The sequence below is a fragment of the Notolabrus celidotus genome, chromosome 1 (assembly GCF_009762535.1).
Source record: "Notolabrus celidotus isolate fNotCel1 chromosome 1, fNotCel1.pri, whole genome shotgun sequence".
NCBI lineage: Eukaryota > Metazoa > Chordata > Actinopteri > Labriformes > Labridae > Notolabrus > Notolabrus celidotus.
In genome coordinates this window covers 3075960-3099539 of record NC_048272.1, presented here as the reverse complement: position 1 = coordinate 3099539, position 23580 = coordinate 3075960, and the positions used below count along the sequence as shown (strand labels likewise).

At 40.4% G+C, this 23580-nt stretch overlaps 1 protein-coding gene across 2 annotated transcripts in view; it reads right to left on the bottom strand.

The window, feature by feature from the left end:
• rassf5 (Ras association domain family member 5) overlaps positions 1 to 23580 on the bottom strand; it is a 46766-nt gene that overhangs the window by 16542 nt on the left and 6644 nt on the right. For both annotated transcript variants that reach the window (XM_034699545.1, XM_034699623.1), the window contains exon 2: positions 3059 to 3186. In XM_034699545.1, coding sequence (XP_034555436.1) covers positions 3059 to 3186 — 128 coding nt within the window. The remainder of the gene's footprint in view (positions 1 to 3058; positions 3187 to 23580) is intronic.

The following is a 23580-nucleotide window of genomic DNA, read 5'->3' as shown; positions in this document are numbered from 1 at the left end:
TCACTATGAGAAGACATTATATCTCAAAATGCTCAAACTAAACTTTGGAATCTTATTTCAAGTACAAGATGGTCTTAAACCTAGAGAAGTGTTGCTATAATACAACTCAAATTAAGGTGAATATATCTCAAATGAAGAAGTTGACATGAAATGTATTAGTGCAAAAAATTTTTTTTTTTAGTGAAAAAATACTAATTGTTAGCTACTGCTTATTCTGAGACACTAAGCTTTAAAATATTGCTTAAAATAAGTTGTCCCTGCTAATTTTAAGATCACAGTTTTCTAAATATTACGTCTTATTTTAAGAAATCTTACCAAGCAAATTTTCACTTGTTCTATTGGCAGATTTTTCTGCTTATTCAAGGTAAAAGTACCTTGAATAAGTTTTTTTTCTTGTTTTTGGAGGGGCATTTTTTCCAGTGCATATTTTTAGTTTGAACTGTTGTTACCTAAGTCTGAGTTATGATCACTGCTTTTATCCTCCACATCTTTTTTAAAGGTTTTTATTACTGTTTTCCTACATTTCATTGTTTATACTGTTGTCATTTTTCCAGCCTTGCAAAAAAAAGCATCTATTGTTGTTATTCCATCTGTTTGCTCCTAGTCAAAGTAAGGCTGGGCGATATTGAAAATGATGTTATCACAATAAATGTTTTCATATCAGTCGATATCAAATATCAAATCATCTTTTCTTTTAGATTTAAATGCAGATTTTTGGTCTTGAGTGACAGTTGAAGAAACCAGACAGTCTGTTATTTTGTATCTGGATTTAGTTTTCTGATAAACTTCTTAAATCCATCCCTTCTGATGGTACTAACAGGAAGCAGGTCTTTTGTGTAAAATTATATTTTTGTGAAGTTTTAGTTTGTAGATTCTTATTTTTCTCAGATTGAGATCATTTCCATAATTTGATTTACATTTACAACAACTACATATCAAATTATGCACCGTGTATCAAAGCACTGTAGGCAGCATGTTTGTCATAAAGGTGCCTTATAAATAAATTGCAGTTGATTTCAGAGCCACACTAACACTGCTTATTTGATGATAATGGGGAGGTCTCTGCAGAGCTTTGGTGAGATTAGGAAAATAATGACTGATTGCCCTCAGCATAGAGATTAACAGTGACCTCCAACCTTATGCTGACCCTACAACCTGCCCTCTGTCTCTGGCAGTGACCCCTGCGTCAAAAAACAGCTAATGCTCGTGCCTCTGCTGTGATCGATGGTGCCAATGTGCATCTGTCTGCACATTCTCTTTCTGTCTGTGTGATATGATTTTAAAAGCTCCACTGACATGATTATAGGTACAACAATATGCTTCTGGAGGGCTGCATCACGCAGGCACAGACTGTCATCCCTCCATCGGGAGTCTCTCTGACAGGCTGTAGTCAAATGAAGACTGATAACCTGCAGCTCTGCTCCTCCTGTCAATCAGCGTAATCACTACAGAAGCAGGATGCTACACACACACACACACACACACACACACACACACACACAAACTCGCGCCTGCATCTTGCATGATGCTCCTGCTATGTCGATAAAGCCTGGTCATTGTGCTGCATGCTGGGGCTTACAGGGGGTTAAAAAAAAGGGATCAATTTCTGCTGATGCACACACAATAAGGAGGCAGAGGAGGAAGATAACACAACGACACACACTGACACACACAGACACACACAGACACACACAGCTGCAGTCATAAAACAGTGCAAAGAGGGAGAAAAAGGGCTGCAGGAGATAAACTGTCAGATCTCCTCTTGTTTGCAGAACTGGTGCTCTATATGAAACCAACAAGAGCTTTAGTCACTGAGTTCACATACATACCTCTAAGACAGACATCATCAACGCTCGATTAATTCAGACTCTCAGCTCATTATGTCTTACTGCAGTCATTAAACTCAAGAAGGAAAGTAGTGGCAGTGCAAAGCTATATTTGACTAAATGAATACAGGAAACGCCATCATTTGTTCCTGGAGAAAATGAGCATACTTTTGGGAAAACAGTCGATAATGTGGCAGACTCTTTTATTCCCCATGCTTGTTTGCATGCTTCAAGTCTTGTGACATCCTTCAAAATAATAAAGAATAGCATGATTGTGTTTTTTTTTGTGCTCTCTAGCACCACCTGGCATGCTACCAGGTCTAATTTTGTGTATTATCTGCCCCATGGGAGTACAGGAGCAGCCAACATTCTGCTGCAGGGGTTATCCAGCTTGTGTGTGTGTGTGTGTGTGGACTGCATTGCGTGGGTGACTCAGCCTGGGATGCCAAGAGCTGCATGCAGGCTCACACTCTATCTGGTTCCTGTATCACACATGTGATGACACAAAGAGTGGGTGTAGCACTATATCGAGGATGGATTTTACATAATAACTGTATCACTGGATGGCCTGTGGCATGTACAGTATAAGAGTATAAATGTTGAAATTGATAGAGTTTGGGTTTGAATACAAAAAAATATTGGATGGCTAAATATATTCCAACAGCATGCACAAGATTTGAGAAAGGGTTGAGTTAATGCTGCTCCGCCGTAATGGAGGTCCCTTTGGAACAGAGATTAACCTAATTATTTTTCCACTGTAGAACAGAGTCTGAGGAAGTGAGGACATCAAGAGGAGGAAGATGAGGGAGGCCCTGAGAGCATCAGAGCACGCAGGAGGGAGGGAGGCACATCACATGCTTAGGTGACGTAGCGTTTTCTGTGCTGAGAACATTCTGGGATCAAAAGAAAAAGCAAGCGAGCGCATTTATAAATTCATAAGTAGTCCACAGAGGACGAGGGGGGACAGCATGTTGTGAAAGAGGACATGGTTATGTAAAAGTTGAGGCTTGGAGAGACGCTCCAGAATGAACTCTGCCACTATCCAATGACTCATGTACACCTCTGCAAGATAGCTCACGTAAGAGTTCTACACACTCGCTCTGAGATGAGTGTGTTCGCTCTCCAGCGTTCCACCTAAAAATACCACAAATACTTCCTCTGAATACCCTTCTCTGAACTCTTATTTTTATCAGCCAAGGGTGCTTTTTGCAGGATATATTTGGACTGCTCACCTTGTGTTGAGCGGCTTTGGATTTGTAGTGGCTTCTGGGAGATGGAGTTTCTTTGGACCTTCTGTCCCTTTGGTTGCAGTCCAGCTGGACCTGGCTCTCACACTCCAGGTGACAGGTGTAGCTGCAGTCTGATGGACAGAAAAAAAAACAGTAAGAGACAACCATTATTCATGCTTTTATTTCTTCTGGACTAGATTATTGTAATGGGCTTTTAACAGGTTTAACTCAAAAATCGATCAGTAGATTACAAGCTGTTCTTTGCTTTTAGAATAGATTTTAAGGTTTTACTTATCACTTTTAAAGCATTTCATGGCCTGGCCCCTGAATATATCTGTGATTTGCTGTCACCCCACCAGCTGAGGCGCAGCCTCAGATCCTCAGACAGGAACCTTCTTAAAGTTCCTGTCACAAAGTTGAAATCTAAAGGTGACCAAGCATTTGCTGTGCAGGCTCCACGACTGTGTAACTGTTTGATCCATTTTAATCTACTTTTATTCATGGTTTTCTTTTATTCACTCATTGTTTCATTTGTTTTACTGATTTTACTGATTTTATTTTATTTTTTTACTCTTTTCTCAACTGTTCCTCTTAAATTGTCCTGCCAGCCCATATACCCCCCCCCCCCCCATGCTTTGTTCTCTTTATTGTGGGTTTTTATGATTTAAAGCACTTTGTAACGTCTGTTTTGATAAGTGCTTTATAAATAAACTTTAATATTATTTTTCATTTCTCTTTTATTATTATTATTATTATTACTATTATTATTATTATTATTATTATTATTATTATTATTATTATTATTATTATTATTTTATTTGTATTTATTTGTATTTATTTTTATATATTTTCTTCTTCTTATTATTATTATTTAAATCATTATTATTATTATTTTTATTATTAATCATTATTGTTATTATTATCATTATTATTATTATTATTATTATTATTATTATTATTATAATTATTATTATATTATTATTTAAATCATCATTATTATTATTATTTTTTATTATTATTATTATTATTATTATTATTTAAATCATAATTATTATTATTATTATTATTATTTAAATCATTATTATTATTATTTTTATTATTAATCATTATTGTTATTATTATTATTATTATTATTATTATTATTATTATTATTATTATATTATTTAAATCATCATTATTATTATTATTATTATTATTATTATTTTTTTATTATTATTATCATTATTATTACAATTATTATTTAAATCATTATTATTATTATTTTTATTATTAATCATTATTGTTATTATTATTATTATTATTACTATTATTATTATTATTATTATTATTATTATTATTATTATTATTATTATTATTATTATTATTATTATTATAAGAGCACATACAGAAAGTCAGAAACCAATCCCAAAACAAGAGAGTAAAATGCCTGAGAATATGAATGTGACTGCTGTAATGTTTAATATTACAGATAGGTCACCTGTGAGTGTGGGAGCCTGAAATGTTATAGTTACTAGTCATACAAACCCTTTACACAGAATATTAACTCCATCTAGTGGCTGCAGCCAGACACACAGTCACAATGTACAGTGAGTATTCATTGACAAAAAATACAAGATGATATGTGTGGAAATAATTAGATTAATAATAATTCCAGAGACCTCACAGAAAATACATTTTATCCACTTTATGTTATCAAAGGCTGAATTAGTCAAACAATAGGTGAAATCTGAAAACTTAACCTACTACAATAATAACTCATTTATAAACCCCCCTCTAAAAATCTCATTAACCATTCAGATAGCAAGAAACATTTCGCCAATTAGTATAAATACAACATCCACTGGTGCAGATGAATAGCACAATTTAGAATGGACACAATGTGAAGGGTCATGATAGACATGAATACATAATGAAGCACAGACATGCTGCTACAAAAGTGGAAACACTCCAAAGCTAACAAAGTGCTCCTCTACAGAAACCCTGCTCTGGCCAACTCACGTCTGACTTCTCAGTGAAAAGAGGATAGATTACGGTTCTTCCCCCAAAACTTCCCAAAATAGTCCACTGTTCTTTTTAATTTTGATGTGGTTTCACTTTCGACAGTCCTGGCTTGTTTATGCCGCGCAGACTTTATTGTGGCTGGCGGCTTTTCCCCTGAGACGCACGGCTTCGCATCTAACTTCTCCTCTGTCGGTGAGATAATCCATGCTAAAGAAAAATACGATTTTAAAACCACTTGGAGGAGACAGCTGCAGCTTGGGGGAAACTCTGAGTCAGATTTTTTTGAGGTCCTCAAAGCTTCATTCAACTGCGTTCGAATGAAGAGATATAATATTCAAATATTTGCTTAAAAGCATAGTCTTCTGGTCTTTGTTTTAGTTCTACATGAGTGAACTGAGGTAAACCTGGATGGTTTTCTGTCTACCGAGCCTGCTTAGAGGGACACCACTGTGCTTCCAACACTCAGCATCAGCACTGTAACCATAGCAACAAGCTTTTTTGATGACCACTGTAGAAAGAGAGGAGCTTTATTTACATAAGCTCAATGATAGCAGGGTTTTTTAATCTGATTAATTGGCCTCAGACGTCCCTTAAATACAGTTTCAGGTATTTTCAGGGAATGAAAGAGCAGGCCTGGTTTTTGAAGCTGGACAGGTTTTCCGACAGGGTGGATGTGTGTAAGCAAAGAAGATAGTTCAAATAAAGGCTGCTTTGAGTGTGACACCTAGAGGTTAGAACATGGGGAGGGATAGGCGTCACTATCTGTGTGTGTGGCAGAGACAGGTTGGCAAAGACGGCAGGGCTGCAGTGCCTCGCTGACAGGAGGGATGTGTTGAGGAAAGAGAAGGGTTGAGATAAGGGATGCTCTGCTGATCAAAGTTTAGAGGTCACAACCGACAGAGAGAAAGAAAGGAAGCAGAGGAAGGGAAGAGAGAAACTCCTTTCCTTTCCTGCATTGCTTCATTTACACTATCAACCCTCTAACAAGATAACAGCCTCTGGCCCCACTCCCACATATTGATAGGGCATTGTGTTTTGGAAAAAAGTCATCGTCAATTTCTTTTTCAGAGTTATTCAAGAAGATCTGTTCTACTCCTCCGCCTACACTGTGAATTTTAAGATGCCATCTGCAGCTGGGTAGCTTAGTTTTGCACAATGACTAGAAAACAGTGGAAAACACCAAATCCACCTATATTACCCCCAAAAACTGCAAAAAGAAATATAGTAACGTCACCCATTCGTTTCTGGAGAGGGGTTTTGGAGCAATACAATTGTGGTCTCAATACCACAACCTTAGACGGCATTAGTCTGGCATCCAGCACCTCGGCTAGGAATCTAGGAGTCCTATTTGATCAAGATTTATCCTTCAACTCCCAAATTCAGCAAATCTCAAGGTCAGCCTATTTTCACTTGCGCAATATTTCTAAAATTAGACACTTCCTATCTCAGAGCGACGCAGAAAAACTAGTCCATGCATTTGTTACCACCAGGTTAGATTACTGTAACTCCCTCTTATCAGGCTGCCCCAATAAGTCTCTAAAGAGTCTTGAGCTAGTTCAAAACGCCGCAGCTCGAGTATTGACTAGAACTAGGAAGAGAGAGCACATCTCTCCAGTGCTAGCTTCTCTTCACTGGCTCCCAATAAAATGTAGAATAGAATTTAAAATCCTTCTTTTAACCTACAAAGCCCTTAAAAATCAGGCACCCTCGTATGTTAAAGAGCTCATAGTGCCCTATTACCCCTCTAGAACTCTACGCTCCCAACATGCAGGCTTGCTAGTTGTACCTAAAATCTCTTAAAGTAGTATGGGAGGTAGAACCTTCAGTTATCAGGCCCCTCTCCTTTGGAATCATCTACCAGTCAGGGTCCAGGAGGAAGACACCCTCTCCACTTTTAAGAGTAGGTTTAAAACTTTCCTTTCCTTTTTGATAAAGCTTATAGTTAGAGCTGGATCAGGCTTGGACCAGCTTTTGTCATGCTGCTATAGGCCTAGACTGCCGGGGGAACTGGCACACTGACACACTGGGATCCTAGCTCACCCTCTTCCCCCAACCCCTTCATCACTTACTTTAACTCTGCCTGTCCCATTAAAGTTACTAACCATAGACCTTTCTGGAGTCCCTGAGCTCCATTGTCTCGTAGATTCCTCTGAGCTGCCGTAGACGTCCTCCTGCTGCAGACGTTCTGGACTCCAGCTGATACGGACGTGCTGGACTCCAGCAGCAACAGCTTCTACTACTCGTCTCATCACTATCACCTCTCTCTCTTACTCCCCTCTATCTGTCTTTCCAGACCCAACTCGGTCGAGGCATGATGGCTGTCTAACATGAGTCTGGTTCTGCCTGAGGTTTCTGCCTGTTAAAAGGAAGTTTTTCCTCACCACTGTAACTAGCTAAATACTGCGATGTGCAATGCTCATGATGGATTAAGGTGGGGTCAGACTGAGTCTTACCCTGTCTTGAAGTTGGGTCTCTGTTCATAATTTAACATAGTGTGGTCTAGACCTCCTATGTTTGTAAAAGCGTCTTGAGATAACGCTTGTTGTGATTTGGCGCTATACAAATAAAGATTGATTGATTGATTGATTGAATACTGGATATGCTGACAAACCTCACTTGAAGTAAACCCAGAAACAGACGAAGAGGAGGAGCTGAAAATGCACCTGCGTGTCAGTAAGTTCATCTACAAGACTTTTATATCGCCTTTCTAGGTACTCAAAGACACCGTGTGCAAAACTCTCAGTATAAATACTTTCAAACCAGAGTGGTAAAAAAATTTAAATAAAAGACTCAAACCTATCCTTTAAACCAGGGGCGTCAAACATGCTGCCCGCGGGCCAAAACTGTCCCCCCAGAGGTTCCAATCCGGCCTGCTGCAGCAGAACAACTTTGCAAAGTGAAAAAATTACAGAGAAGACATTAACTGCAATTTTTTAATAAAAACTACTATTTCAGATTTGTCCTCTGGGGGTCTTATAAAACCTGAACGATCCTTTTTTTTTTTTCTCAAAGTGAGATAATAGATGACTTGCTGTTTGCAATATAAGATGATCCACTAACTACTAACACTAGCACTACACCTCTGCATACAACACTGTCCAGCAAGCAAACTGTTCATGCTGGAGCTGAGGGGTCCAAAGTAGTCAACTTTACCTTCTTCATTATTATAATCTATCTGTTCTTTTGCTGTAAACATTACACTCTGTGTGTCAGGTGAATGGGTAACCTGTGTGTTTGGTGTGTTTGCAGCAGGTTTCAGGGCTTAAAGAGTAAAATATTCGACCCACTATGAGACTCATCATGGGAAAAAATACAACAGCTGTTTTTGTAGAAAGATAGTTCATTAAATGTGAACATCTACAGAATGTACTTGTACTTTTTTTGCACTTAAAGGCCCTGTGAGGAGTTTTGGACTGGCTGAGAAACAGATTGAAAATGATACCGATGCCTCTTTATGACCTTCAATAGCAAACAAGACCAACAGCAACAACACTGACACCTTTTCTATTGACATTTTTAATGCCTGAAACTGCCCTGAGGGGGTAGGTGTCAGACCAGATGATGGACATCTCACTTCAGAAACAGCCTTTATTTGACTGTTTTCATGGAAAATAATCACATTGCCTGATAAAGTTGACAGTTAAAAGACAACAGGCTGAGGATTTTGTTGAAAACACTACTTTTGCATGTATAGGACAAGAGATAAGAGGTATCACTTTGTCCACAGGGGGTGCCAGAATCCATACAAAACAAAAGTTCCTCACAGCAGCTTTAAACAAAGGAAAAAGTTGAGTTGTCCTTCTCTATAGGTTATTATTTGATGATTTTGCTCAACTTGAGCTGTATGTGGCCCCTGAACTGAAATGAGTTTGACGCCCCTGCTTTAAACCTTCTTTGTTTTCACTCTTCAGACAAAACTTTGAGCACTGGATGGAGGTTCCCTAAAGAACCCTTAGTCTTCAGCCTGATAAGTAATCTTGAAGACAGGAATTACTGTTTGGCAAACTGCAAGGAAAATGGGAGGCACACACAGAGATTAAAACTTTTTCCTGGACAACACCTAGACTGATACACAAGTCTGTCTGCAAGTTAGGGATCCAAATTATTCCCACACTGATAAGACAAACTGTCTTTAACTGACACACCTACTGTATACATACACACACAAAGAGATCAGAATTTCAGCATTTTGACCAGGTACACAAAAATATTGGGGCAGTGTGTTTTTTTTTTATACAACACACTGCAGGTCTACCTTTGACACCATGCTCTTCTCCTTAAACTGACCCCAGGATTTGGATTTAAATGTAATCCTAATCCTTTAACCTAATTTTGGTGTTTACCTTTAACTTAATTTTGGTGTTTACAGCAAAGGTAAGGTTGTGCTTTCAGTAGATGGAAGGCCTCCACATGTATCCAAGACCTTTTGACCACCAAAAGTATTATTCTACTCGAGTAATGCGTCTACTTAAGTGGAGTCATGGATGTCTGTGCACCTCCTTGTGATGCTGCACCATGCATATATAAATGCCAATAAGCAACTGGAGAAACTGCAGCAGTCATGAAGGGAGCCACAAGGGCTGTGAAGGTTATGTGGGCATGCTGACACCAGCGCAATCACAGAGACTCACGAGGGAGGGGGACGTAGGAGAACGAAAGCAAACGGGGCGTCAGCAGAAAGCAGCATTTTTCTGATGTGACTTTTTTTTTTTTTGCATGTGGATTAACTGTCAGAGATACGCCCCCTTCATGTTTAGACTTGCAGGGGTTTCCCTTTTGCTGTTGAGTGGAAAGTACAATGTTGCACATGAATGGGGAAGTTGACTTAATGTTAAAGCAGGGAGGTTGATTCCCCGCTGTGGGATTTTAAGGAGAAACTGTGTTCAGGTGGATTTACAGGAATATGACAAAATCTGATAAAAGTCTGATTCATTCACTTGTGCACTCTTTGTTGGAATTCATCACTCCAACTGAGGCTGGGAACTACCTCATAATACCTCCTAAAAACAAGCTTTCATTTCTAAAGTCAGCAGTGATGAAAGGAAAAAAAAACCTGTATGCTCTCTGTTCCCTGTGACTGTGGTGTTCTGTCACAAAAAGCTACCTCAAACTCTTTTAGAAGTGAGTCTGATGCATTTGATTCGACTGTTTCTAAGACACTTTGATTAGACTGACAAGTGCCTTTGTACTGTGTGTGTAAACCATAGACTGTATTATTAATGGACGTAGTATCCATGACGTCACCCATCTGTTCCTGAGTGCTGTTTTGAAGCCAATCAACGGAGGCAGCCATATTGGAAATGCAGAACTCAACCAGGCAGAGTGTGACATAAAGAGGCGGGCTTTGAGCCTCCTAGCCAACAGCTATGTGTTCCCGCCATAGACTGTATAAAAAGATGGACGTAGGATCCGTGACGTCACCCATCTGTTTCTGAAGCACTGTTTTGAGGCCAATCGTCGGCGGCAGCCATGTTGCTGCTGTTGAGCGATTGTGACGTAAAGAGGCGGGCTTTGAGCCTCCTAGCCAACAGCTACAGTGTTCCCGCCTGTCAATCAAGGCAGCTGTGCCTCTCATTGGAAAATTTGTAATCGCAAGGCATATCCAGGCACCTTATATCATTGCTTATGGGAATGTGCTGAGGTTCAAAAATTCTGGAGGTCAGTGGTTGGCTTTGTTTCTCAAATTACCTTGACACCTATTACCCTAAATCCTAAAATGTGTTTGTTTGGTTTGTTTCCTGATAACTGTACTCTGCCTAAAAGAGAGAACATAATGGTGGACCTTTGTTTGTTACAGGTGAGGCGTTTAATTGCATTGTATTGGAAGAATGTGTGTTGCCCCTCTCTTGGTCGATGGTTAAAGGAATCAACAGCAAGTCTAGCTCTTGAAAAACGTACTTATGTTGTAAGGAAGAAGGCTTCTGAGTTTATTGATATCTGGGAGATATTTTGAAATTTTATAAAAAGTGTTGACATTGAGGAAGTGCTGGAACTGTGATGTGATGATGATAATGACATGTTCTATATTTATGATGTGAGGAATTATTTTATTTTTTGCTACATTTGAGTTTTTATGTACTATCATTGTTATTTTATTATCATTATTATTATTTTATTTTTGTCTAGAACAGTGGTGTCCAAACTTTTTTTCAAAGAGGGACACTTTTGATGTTGTCAGACTGCCTCAGGGCCAGCGGCTCCTACTGAGACTTAGGCATCATAAAAGTTATATATGAAATCTCCATTTGATAACAATTATTTTAATTTTTTTCTCAATACATCACTAACTAGGTAGTCCTCAGTTCTCCACAAGCCATGTATACATTAGCAAACTTTATCTTCTGGAGGAAAATGGTCGGGCAGTGTGAGAAAAATATTGTATCATTATTTTTCTATGGCAGGATCACGATCTGGATTTCATCACACTTCTTTTTCATGTTGTTTTTAAGACTTTTCTGACCAGCAGACAACATTTTAAGAACAAAATAATTATTTTCCTGAGTTCTGTTTTAAGTTTAGTTTTATGCACCAAATTTTGCCTTTTCTGCACAATTTCATAATTTTGATCTTGTCTTGTGTCCTCTTTTGTGTCTTCTGAACTTTTAGTGTTCATCAAGAACATTTTCACATCATGATAAAAACATTAATTTGAAAACCTGTCAACTTTAAGAGTTCTTGTGTTTCTTCTGTATTGCTGTCTTGCAGAATTCTCAGTGCTTTGGCTTTTATACAAGTAGTCCATATGAAGCTTTTTGAGACGTTTCTGGATTGACTTTAGTTTTGTTTGTGCGCTTGAAAGAAACTACAAATGTACAGATGATTCAGAATGGGATTAATTTCTGTGCTATAAATAACACATTTTAATATGGAAGCTTGGGGCCATAAATAAATGGACCTTGGGCCGCAATTGAACCCCCCGGGCCGCACTTTGGACAACCCTTGGTCTAGAACTTTCTGAAAATGTACAATTTAAGCGTTACTCCTTTTTATTTATTAATTTTTAGAGTTTCTGTATGTGTTTTATATGTGTAATATTCTGCCAATATTGGGGGGGTGTTATGTGTTTTCTGTAAATTTTGATACATTCTGCAAATACCCTTAAAAAATGTGAAAATCAATAAAACATATGTTTATAAAAGGAAAATTTGTAATCTCAATATCTTCGAAATTGCCGCCTTAGAAAAAATTCACCCCCCCTACAGTGTGTGCCGATCAAGAAATGAGCTATCCAGACTACCCTCGTCTTTTGTACCTGGCTGTAAACATGTTTATTTCTGCTGTAAAGATCGTCTTTTTTGAATGGGTGTGTATGTGGTTTCAGCAAGCATGCCGGATACGGCCCTGGTGGTGAGGCTTTCAGCAGTGTGACTGCCCCCTGGTGGCTGGCTGCAGTATAGGTAAAAAAATCTGTCTGCCCCATTCATTTGAATGGGGGAGCAGTCAAACTTTAAAAAATAAATACACGTCGTAAGAATGTTTCTCACATCCGTATGCTGTGGTGATATGTAGTTAGTATTTGACTGTTTTGTGTCCAAGGCCTCTTTTTCCTGAAAAGTTTCTTTTTCGTTAGTTATTAGAGTTTAAAAAACGGGGTTTTACTTCCTGGTTTCCTTTGATTCACAGCCGCCGTAGAGGGAAACTTCAAAGGGCAGACAGCGTCTTGTGACGTTACGCTGTAGGGCGGAGCTTATTACAAAGGCTTCACAGGCTCTGGCTGCACAATGGCTGCGCCCAGGAGCGGGATTTTTTGGCTTCAGAACTGTACAACGGGAAGAGGCGGAGCAACGCTGTCCATTTTTATTTACAGTCTATGGGTTTCACGTAATTCCAGAGCCAGCCTCAAGTGGATCTTCGATGAACTGCAGTTTTTAACACTTCAGCTTTGGACTCAAATTTTTAGACCTGAGGTTGCCGCTTGGTTCCCGCCTGTCAGTCAAGTCAGTCATGTACTTATTTGGGCAAAAACTCGTAATCTGAATATCTTCTGAACCGTTGCGTTAGAAAAAAGAATTCACCCCCCTACAGTGTGTGCCAATCAAGAAATGACCTATCCAGACTACACTCATTTTTGCACCAGGATGTAAACATGTTTATTTCTGCTGCAAAGATCGTCTTTTTCCCATTCATGTCTATATGGTTTCCTGTGTTTCTGCAGCCAGCCTCAAGTGGATTCTCGATGTATTGCAGTTTATAACACTTCCACATGGGCTTCATATTTTGAGACCGGAGGTTGGAGCTCGGTGTAGACACATTTTCTAGTTTAAAAAAGCAGCTTAATGAAAACACTGTATTGATAGTGATCACATGTTACTGTGAGACATGCGGGGACAGGATTCCCAAGAAATAACTGTAATGAAGGTCAACCATAAACACTCATCTGTCCCTCCTGACCTGCACAGAGCTATGGTGTCTGATGTCTGTGTGTGTGTGTGCGTGTTGCCTCAACAAGAGGAAGAAGAAGAAGGTCTGTGGTGTTATGTGTTGTCATGCTAGACTGGCCTTGGTTGCTCCTCCACAGCAGAAGATGCATGCATGCACAGACTCCCTCTTTGTCTCTCATTTCATCATTACAGTCGGACTGTTTTTTAAACCGACTCGGCCTCCAGATAGAGCGGGATCACAATGATGATGCACACAGACAGAGAGGCATGAAGAGACAGCAATAAGAGACTACATCAGCGCAGCAGTAAGCAATGAGGGGTGTTCAGATGTGAGGATCTATATGTGGTGGCTGAGTTAACTTCCACTGCTGCACTTGGGTCGATAACAGCGAGGGAACACAGGACAGGAAAGGAGGAGTTTGGATCGCAGCGTGGTAAATGGACGAGAAATCTGCTCTCAAAAGAGGACATTCAAACAGCCTCGGTGGACGCTGCTAAATGATTCATGGTCATGTTTCTCCTAAAATGTCAATCCTTTCACTTCCATTTTTCGTGGAAGACCAAGCAGCCAGAAAATTGTCCCTTTTTTCTGCATCATCTCCTTTAACTTCTCAAGTGATAGGGGATGTGGGTGCTTGTTTTTCCTGTAAGTCAGCTAGTGTGGGACAGACAGATTAGGAGTGTGTCTCAGGTCATGGAGGATGTCTGCATGGCACCAGATAGAAACAGGGGGAGGGACATGTACTTACACTCTGTCTGGGTAAGGAGGGAGGAGGTAAATAGGGTTACGGTAGCTATAAATTAGGGGCGAGGATATTAACACAGTGGCTAATGAATCTAAAGGGAGCTCTGCAGGTCTTATGAGGGAATTAGGAGCAGCTTGGGGGCCTGTTGGAGGGACTTAAATTGGTCTGATCCCATCATAGCTCATTTAGGGGGTTATCTATCCTCTCCTACTGTGCAGACGCTTACCGTGCTACTCAAACTGCTGCTTTATGTACATCCTTCATTCCATCATTATACATCAAAATATCACACTTTTATTCTCTCACAGTCTCACTCTTATAAGCCAGCTTCTAGGATTACACACCAGACATGACTAAACAAACCTCCACTAAATAAATCAATTCCATCCCTGCTCACCTTGACATCTGTGTGTGTTTGTGCACAAACACCATTTCATATTTGATACTGAATCTTGTTTTATCTCTATCACCACGGCGTCTCGATCCTCCCCTCCCTCAGTTCCTCCATCTGTCAAGCTGCAGACGCTTCTTAAATTAACCAAACAAACAAGAGAAGAACCAAGCTGTCACTTTTTATTGTTTTTTTTCTTTTTTAGGTTTTTAAGGCTTATTCTGTCCAGTGAGCTGGGAATGAAAGCAGTGGAACTATTTAATGATAACTGAGGGAAATCCAGCAGAGCTGAGGAAGACCTGAAGATGTGGCTGGGAGTGGCAGGGGAAACACAAGTGGGTATCTCTGTCTTGAACAGTATTATTTGTAAGAGGAAAAATGAACATTTAAGAGGTGGTAAGATTTTGCCATTTTGTTCCAATACCTTTCAAATGTGTTAAACAAAATCTTAATAACATGTAGTTTTGAAGTGGGCTTGAGTTAAAGGCACTGTGAGGAGGTTTAAACTGGTTTTGAGGTAGTCTCACTCTAACTGATGCCTGTTATGATCGACATAGTAAAATGAGATTATCAGTGACAACACTGGTTATATCTTGAATTCATTTGAGTGCCTGTGTTCAAGTTGATATTTGACTCTAGACCTGGAAGTGCCTCTGTTTAGAACTCTGATAATAAAATCTGGCAGGGAAAAATAAGTTAGCAACAAGCATGAGGAGTTTTTTTTGTCCTTTAAATAATTTACTTTTTGCTTAATGTTTTGTACTCATGGCTAATACTGGAGCAAGATTAGCTAAAAGACAGTTTCTATTGTTGCTGTTTCTGACAGAGAAACTCTACAACTAGGTTTTTTTTGCTAGGCTATGGCTATGTGCTGTGCCAGAGTGTGAATGCTTCACTGTTCATTACAGTCAAAAGAGTTAATCTGTGCCTATATGTATGTTATATGGACATTTATTGGGACAGGATTAGGGTTGCAAAATTCCAGGATTTTTCAAAGTTGGAAACTTTCCATGGGAATTAACGGGAATTTATGGGAATAAACCAGGAATTTACTAAATTGAAGGTTGGCTCTTAATAGGGAACTCAAATATAGTTGGGGAAAATATATTTTAGCATAATCCTGACTAAAACAACAAGGCTGGACAGTGACACTGAAGAGGAAGAGTTGGAGTTGGTTGTTGAGGAAGTGGACATGGAGGATGTTGATGAGACCCAGGAAGAGCCCGTTGCCTGAAAGGGTTTTGCAAAAATGCAGAGACTAGGCTTGAGAAGCTTGAGGGAAGATGCTTTTTTATTTGCATGTTGAATGGGACTTTTTTGGAGAGGGAGAGCGGCTCTTTTCATTTAACATTTTGAATGGGACTTTGTTGGGATTGCGTTTATGTTAATTTTTGAATGGGTTGGGTCGGGGGGATGAGTAATATTTAACTCTATATTCATGTTTTTGTTCTTCAATGAAAGAATTGATTGTTCAATAAAATATTTAACACTTGATAAAGTTTTACTTACAAATACATCTGTTCTAAAATGTATTATTTTGGATGGATATCTGCTTATAATTAAACACACATTTATGCTTGGATACGATACCTTTCCATTAAATTACCCTCAATTCCCATAACTCTCATGGAAAGTTTCCAATTCTGAATATTTCCAAAATTCCCCAGCTTAACTTCTCAGGGAAACTTTCCAGAAATTTACTGGAAATTTTCCAGCCCTTTGCAACCCAAGTGATGAGTAAACCTTAAACCGGTACATCTAATTACCTTTTCTGAGCCAACGAATAAGACTAACAAGTGTTAAAATCATAGACTGTATAAAATATGGACGTTGTATCTGTGACGTCACCCATCTGTTCCTGAGCGCTGTTTTGAAGCCAATCGACAGCGGCAGCCATATTGGAAATGCGTAACTCAACCAGGCTTAGTGTGACATAAAGAGGCGGGGTTTGAGCCTCCTAGCCAACAGCTAGGTGTTCCCGCCATAGACAGTATAAAAAAATGGACGTAGGATCCGTGACATCACCCATCTGTTTCTGAAGCGCTGTTTTGAGGCCAATCGGCGGCGGCAGTAAAGAGGCGGGCTTTGAGCCTCCTAGCCAACAGCTACAGTGTTCCCGCCTGTCAATCAAGGCAGCTGTGCCTCTCATTGGAAAATTTGTAATCACAAGGCATATCCAGGCACCTTATATCATTGCCTTTGGGAATGTGCTGAGGTTCAAAAATTCTGGAGGTCAGTGGTTGGCTTTGTTTCTCAGATTACCTTGACACCTATTACCCTAAATCCTAAAATGTGTTTGTTTGGTTTGTTTCCTGATAACTGTACTCTGCCTAAAAGAGAGAAAATAATGGTGGACCTTTGTTTGTTACAGGTGAGGCGTTTGATGGCATTGTATTGGAAGAATTTGTGTTGCCCCTCTCTTGGTTGATGGTTAAAGGAATCAACAGCAAGTCTAGCTCTTGAAAAACGTACTTATGTTGTAAGGAAGAAGGCTTCTGAGTTTATTGATATCTGGGAGATATTTTTAAATTTTATAAAAAGTGTTGACATTGAGGAAGTGCTGGAACTGTGATGTGATGACGAGAATGACATGTTCTATATTTATGATGTGAGGAATTATTTTATTTTATTTTATTTTTTGCTACATTTGAGTTTTTATGTACTATCATTGTTATTTTATTATCATTATTACTATTTTCAATGTCATTTTATTTCATTTGAAGGTTTTGTCTAGAACTTTCTGAAAATGTACAATTTGAGCGTTACTCCTAGTTTATTAAAGGTGACATATCACGCTTTTTTCATCAATATATATTGGTCTAAGAGGTCCCCAAAACATGTCTTTAAAGTTTATGCTCAAAAAAACACTTTGAAATCCGATTTTGGTCTGCCTGAAAATCCCTCTTCTTCAGTCCTCCTCAGAACACTCTGTTTTCTTTCTGACCACGCCCCCTCAGGAAGTGGATGTTCCTCGGCTGTCCAGCACGTTGATCTAATGTTTACATGTTGGCTGAATATACACGGCTGCTCAGAGATCTCGTTACTTCAACCCTCTGAATCTGATCCAGAATCTGATCCTGACGGAGAGGCGCCTGTAGCAGGACCTTTCTGAAGGATTGGTCACAGATTTAGTGTTTCTTGTTGTTTTATTTGTCAGTATGTCAGTGTGTCTTGGTACACAGCTACGACATGTAGCTATGTAGCTATGCTAACTAGCGCTAGCACTTATCCATGATAAATATAAATCATCCACTAGATCTTCAAATCTGCAGACGTGGGGAGTAAAACCGACCTTTGTGTTTATTAAGACAGCCTACAACTAGCATGCCTCCCTCCTAAGCTCCTTGTTAGCACACATTTGTGCAGGTAATGAAAAACGGGGGAGGGATTCAGTATTATTTTATACAGTCTATGGGCTGAACAAGCTCCGAGCTCTGACTCCGTGACAGACCGGATATTGTTGTTACGTAACAAAAACACGGAAGTCTGAAACGGCTCGTTTCACACACATTTACAGAAAGGTGGAGAAATCAGAACAGGGGCAGAATGGATTTTTTTCATTCTCGGGGGGTTTGTAGACATGCCAGGGAAACATATTTCAGGTAGAGAACCATTAAAAAGTCAATTTTGCATGATATGTCACCTTTAAAGGAAGCAAGTCTAGCTCTTGAAAAACTTACTTATGTTGTAAGGAAGAAGGCTTCTGAGTTTATTGATATCTGGGAGACATTTTTAAATTTTATAAAAAGTGTTGACATTGAGGAAGTGCTGGAACTGTGATGTGATGACGAGAATGACATGTTCTATATTTATGATGTGAGGAATTATTTTATTTTATTTTATTTTTTGCTACATTTGAGTTTTTATGTACTATCATTGTTATTTTATTATCATTATTACTATTTTCAATGTCTTTTTATTTCATTTGAAGGTTTTGTCTAGAACTTTCTGAAAATGTACAATTTAAGCGTTACTCCTAGTTTATTATTGCTGCAAAGATCGTCTTTTTCCCATTCATGTCTATGAGGTTTCCAGTGTTTCTGCAGCCAGCCTCAAGCAGATTTTCAATGTATTGCAGTTTATAACACTTCCACATGGGCTTCAACATTTGAGACCGGAGGTTGCCACTTGGTTAAAATATTGTCATTGTTATGTTACAGTTAACAATGTTAAATAGCAACAAATCATTACATGACATCATCACTCTGCATCCTGCAAAAAGTTGTCTTGAACAAAGAAAAGTAGTTTCAAAATGAAGGTCTATATTTCATTCATTTGCTGTCTCAACAACTGTAGGCTTTGGCAAGAGTCACATCATTACAACAGTGGGTAATGGTGCTCATGGGAAATGGGTTCACCTGAATCAGCATAACATGAAAGTTTTTCACAGTGCCCTTCAAGCTTAACACTAGCACTGCCATAAAGTAGGAGGACCCATGATAGACAAATGTTCACACATTGGTTTAAATCTAAATGAGTCAAGAACAGAATATAATACATCTTTCATTTCCCATGATCCAATTGGATAAACTATGTTTGACTTTCTACTGATTTCTTTCAGGCTCCTCCCATGTTGATATAACTTAAGTTACATCATGAGAGTCATTTTTATCAGGTAACTGAAGCTCCCCAGAACCACAGAAGACATTATACTGTTCATTCTGCATCCTGACCACGTACTGTTTTCACAGCTGAGATTTACTCTCCATCATGATTACACTGACTTTGATGTGTAAAATAAGAAGGACTGCTGTTAAACTGCGGCCCTGAGCATGCACATTCAGTGCAAGTCCAACAGTCGGTACACATTACCACCACATCACTGTGTATTCAGCAACTGAAAGACATTAAGAGGAGTTTCAAGACAGCCACGTTCAAGATTCCCACTAAGACAGACGATAAAAATAGATAAAAGACGTATTAGAAGAGAATCTGGGGAATCAGAGTCAGTCAAGTTCATCTAACAAAGATTAACTGGGTTTCCCTTTAGGGAGCACCGTCCAAAAATACACTTTATCTGTCTGCCCGGGCTTCTGCTTCTGCTGGTGCTTTTCTGAAGCTTTTCAGGCTGCAGCATGACGTCACTCAGGTGGTGGGGAGCAAATGACAGCAGCTCCCTGAGTCATGTTTGGTCATCGTCTTATCAAGCTTACACAGGAGGAAACACACACACACATAGAGAGACATATAGAGATGCACACAAAAGAGGTGAAGTAGCATCTTTTTGTATTCAGCTGTTAGTCTGATGCTGTGAATGGATCAATAATTCTGCAGCAGCCAGCCCTTTTTCTGCTCCCTGCTTTCTTTCAACCCCACCACAGTTTGAGCTTATGTTACATTATGTTTACACCACTCCCCTTGAAAAAACAAAGAAATAAAGATAAACTGCATTAGCCTGTCATCTATTTGGAAAAAAATATGGGAAAAATCAATACCATGCAGCCTCCCTCAGGCTCACTGTTACCTCTTATTCCTGTTTCAAATATAAACGCTGATAAAATGATCCAGTTAGGGAAGATTTTCTCAACAGTTTGAAACTCCAAAGGCTTTCTGTTTTTGTGTTTGTGTGTCTGGAGTGAGATTTAATGTAGATCCACTTGCTTTTATCTGACGTGTTTACTGGACTGTTCTGCTGTTAACAACAAATCTGCAGCTCCTATCCTCACTGTTCACACAACCTTTTACACATAGACACGTAGAACAAAAGAAAGGGATGGATCATCCGATAAAGAGAGAGGAATTGCTATAGACAAAGAGCAACCAGGCATGAGGGCATCACAGTTCACAGATAGACTGACTGATTTACACAATACCCAAATATTTTGGCCCACAGCCGGCCCTTTGAGGCCAAACCAGCTCAACCTGTCGACTCATCACCTTTTCTTTTTTTCCCAAAATACTAACCCCTATCGCCAACAAACTGGCCGTTCAACTTATAAGCAACAAATCAGAGTTTTAACAACCTGTGTGCTCTCAATCCTCTTCTCCATACCTGAGGTGGTGAGCAGAGATCCATTAGAGGATGATCGTCTGAGAATCCTTAGGCTGTCACTCCAGGAGCGAGATTTGGGCAGCCTCTTCAGCAGCCGACCCAGCCGCCTTGACACCTGTCCAAAGCAGGCACTGCCAACCTCCCCTTCTGAATCTCCCCTGACCTCCTCCGGGCCCAGCTGATCCTGGCTGAAAAGCGTCTGGCCCACTCCCACACTTTCAACTCCCTCCTCCCCAGCTTCTTCCTTCACTTCTTCTGGCCCCGGGACAAGCGATGTTATCTGTGCCATGGATGGAGCATGGTGGCACCACCCGGAGGGCACCGTCCTTTGCGAGTAGCCCTCGCTGGCCCTCCTCTCCTGCCCCCGGCTGCCCCTCTCCCTCTGAGGACTGCCCCAACGCCAGCCCCCCCAGTTCCCCCCTCTGCCATCCCAGCGTAGCCACTCTGCCACCGGTGCCACGCTCCGAATAAACAGCCCCCTCTCCGCTCGCTCTGCCACCCCTCCACCTGTACTCCTCACACACCTCTCTACTTGCCTCACACCTTCCTGTCCAGGCGGCTCTTCCTCACACCTCAGCGTGCAGACATGAGCGCCCCGAATCTCTGCTGTACTACTTGTTCCTCCTGTAACGGTTCTCTCTTATCAATGCAACCTCATCCTCTCTCTCCCTCGCTCTCTCTGTCTCTACTGCAGCACCCACACACTCTGCAGCAGCAAACAGACAGCTTAAAGAGACAGAGACCCCCTAGTCCCTTCTCTCCTCTCTTTTCATTCCCTCGGTAACTGACTGTTCACACTTCATTCAGTAGTAGAGAACATGGTGGGATCACTAACAATAGAGCAGAAACGCCAGACCACTGCAGAGGTGGTGGTTGCTCTACCTTCTCTTTTCTCCCCCTTTTCTCCCTCGCCTCTTCAGTGTGAAACCCTCCAGTCTGGACGAGAGGAATGAGTCAACCATCCTGTCCAACCCCAGAACACTTACATATCTTGCATCACCTCTATTGCGCTTGTGTGTGTGCGTGTGCGTGTGTGTGTGTGTGTGGGTTGAGGTGATGCGCAGTCCGGCTGTTATTAATATGCACTGTGAGAGAGATAGAGAGACAGAGAGCTACTGGGAGTTCTTCTGCCCTACTTCTAAAATTGAAGAGTTTGGAGGAACAGGATGTGCTCACCATTTAATACTAACAACTATATGACATAATCTCAAAGACTGACAAAAGAGGTTGAGGCTCTGATGTCACCATTTTTATTTTCATTTCTCACAGTTTTTTTTTTTAATCTTCTATTTCTGACAAGTAGTTTAGATTGTCTTTCTGTCGTCCTTTGTGCCCCAGCTACCTCTTCCTCTGCAGTCCTCCCATCACTATCTACCAAGGGCGATCTAAATATAGCCTGTTTCAAAATCCCTACTGTTCTGCCATACATGCAGCCGAGTCCAGGTGTACAAAGAAGTGGAAAGACCCGAAACACCATGCAGGTATTACGAAATCCTTGCTTTGTTATCTCCTTTTTTTTATCAAGGTAAAAGTGCATAAGTTAGTGGGTGACTATGTTTGTCTCTAAGAAACTGAACAGTATAGAAAGAGCTGAGGCATAGCAATTGATTAACATTTGGTCAGTAGCTTTCAATGCTGCCTTGTATCCAGATTCTATTTGTTTTTCCTCTAAGACATATGAGCTCTGCAGGAATGTTTTGGCTGAAGTCTAGTTAAAACTATATCCATCGCAGGTCTGGCACAGCGGCAGCACTGGTATGCCGGGGAAAAAGAAGGTTATGAGCCATTTAACACAACCTTCCCTCCATGTTTTCTTCTTACACAGTGAATGGAGCTTTGAGAGCACCAATGTGACACGGCTGAAAGGGTCTCAAAGACAAAGTCTGCACTGTGTAGACGAGGGGAAGCGGTGAAGTGAGGAAAAGACGGAGTTTAAGGAAAAATACGTCCTCTAGGGAGAGATCAGGAATGCCATGGGGCATAAAGAATACACTGGGAAGGTTACTCTGAAGGTCTCTGCCAAATGTGTGTGTATGTGTGTGTGTGTGCATGTGGGGCTTCCTGGCAGCCATGTGTCAATGTGAGTATCCCTCCTTGTCTCTGCAGTGACCAGCACACGACCTCACATCTGCGTAGCAACAACAACAACAACAGGCTCCACTCTTCAAGCAATTATTTAAGCCCAAATACCTTACAGAGAGTTTTAGGAAATACTAAGAACTGCTGGAGCTGACGTCACTCACATGCAGGGCTCAAAAATACTGCTTTTCTTGTTGTGAAATCGGGTTTGGAAGAGCTCTGGTCTCTGGAGCATTCACCTCTGGTTCTGCAAACATGAGCACTTTAAACAGTCTCTTGAGTCAGTCCCTCCAGGAAGTTGCGATTTCGTGATCGCAACTATCAACGCAAATTCAACCAATCAGCGCGATTTTTTCGCGGCCTTGCAATTTTATACAATCACCGCAACTTTGACCAATTACCTTAACCTCAGCCCCTGTACGTCATCGGTTTTGTCATCAATTTCACTTCCTAGGAACATAAACGGAAGTCCTCACTTGATCGGCACTTTTCAACAATAAAACACGCACAGAGAACGGGTGAAAAGAGGGGACAGCAGGCAGGACAAGTGACGATGACAATGTTGTTATTTATAGATTGAGGGGCTCAGTGTTAACTTGGTCTCTACCTGCAGCAGGTGTGCTTTATGAACCAGCTCTCCTCACCTCCATGCATCTGTCTCATCTTCACTGATGATTTTTACCCCCGGTGTGCGTTAGTGACACACACACAACCGGGGGACGTCTGTTTACTGTTTGAGGTTTGACGTTGTTGCCGCTCTCACTGTAAAAAGCTCCGCGTCTACAGCTTGATTTAATCCAGTTTGGTGAAACATCAGACACCTTTAGTAAGTTTTGATCAACTCCTCGTCATCAAAGATGCAGATTCACTTCAGAGTGCGTGAACTGCCTGTCAAGTGCCTCTGGCTGTTTCCGAAACGGCCTGCTACATACTAC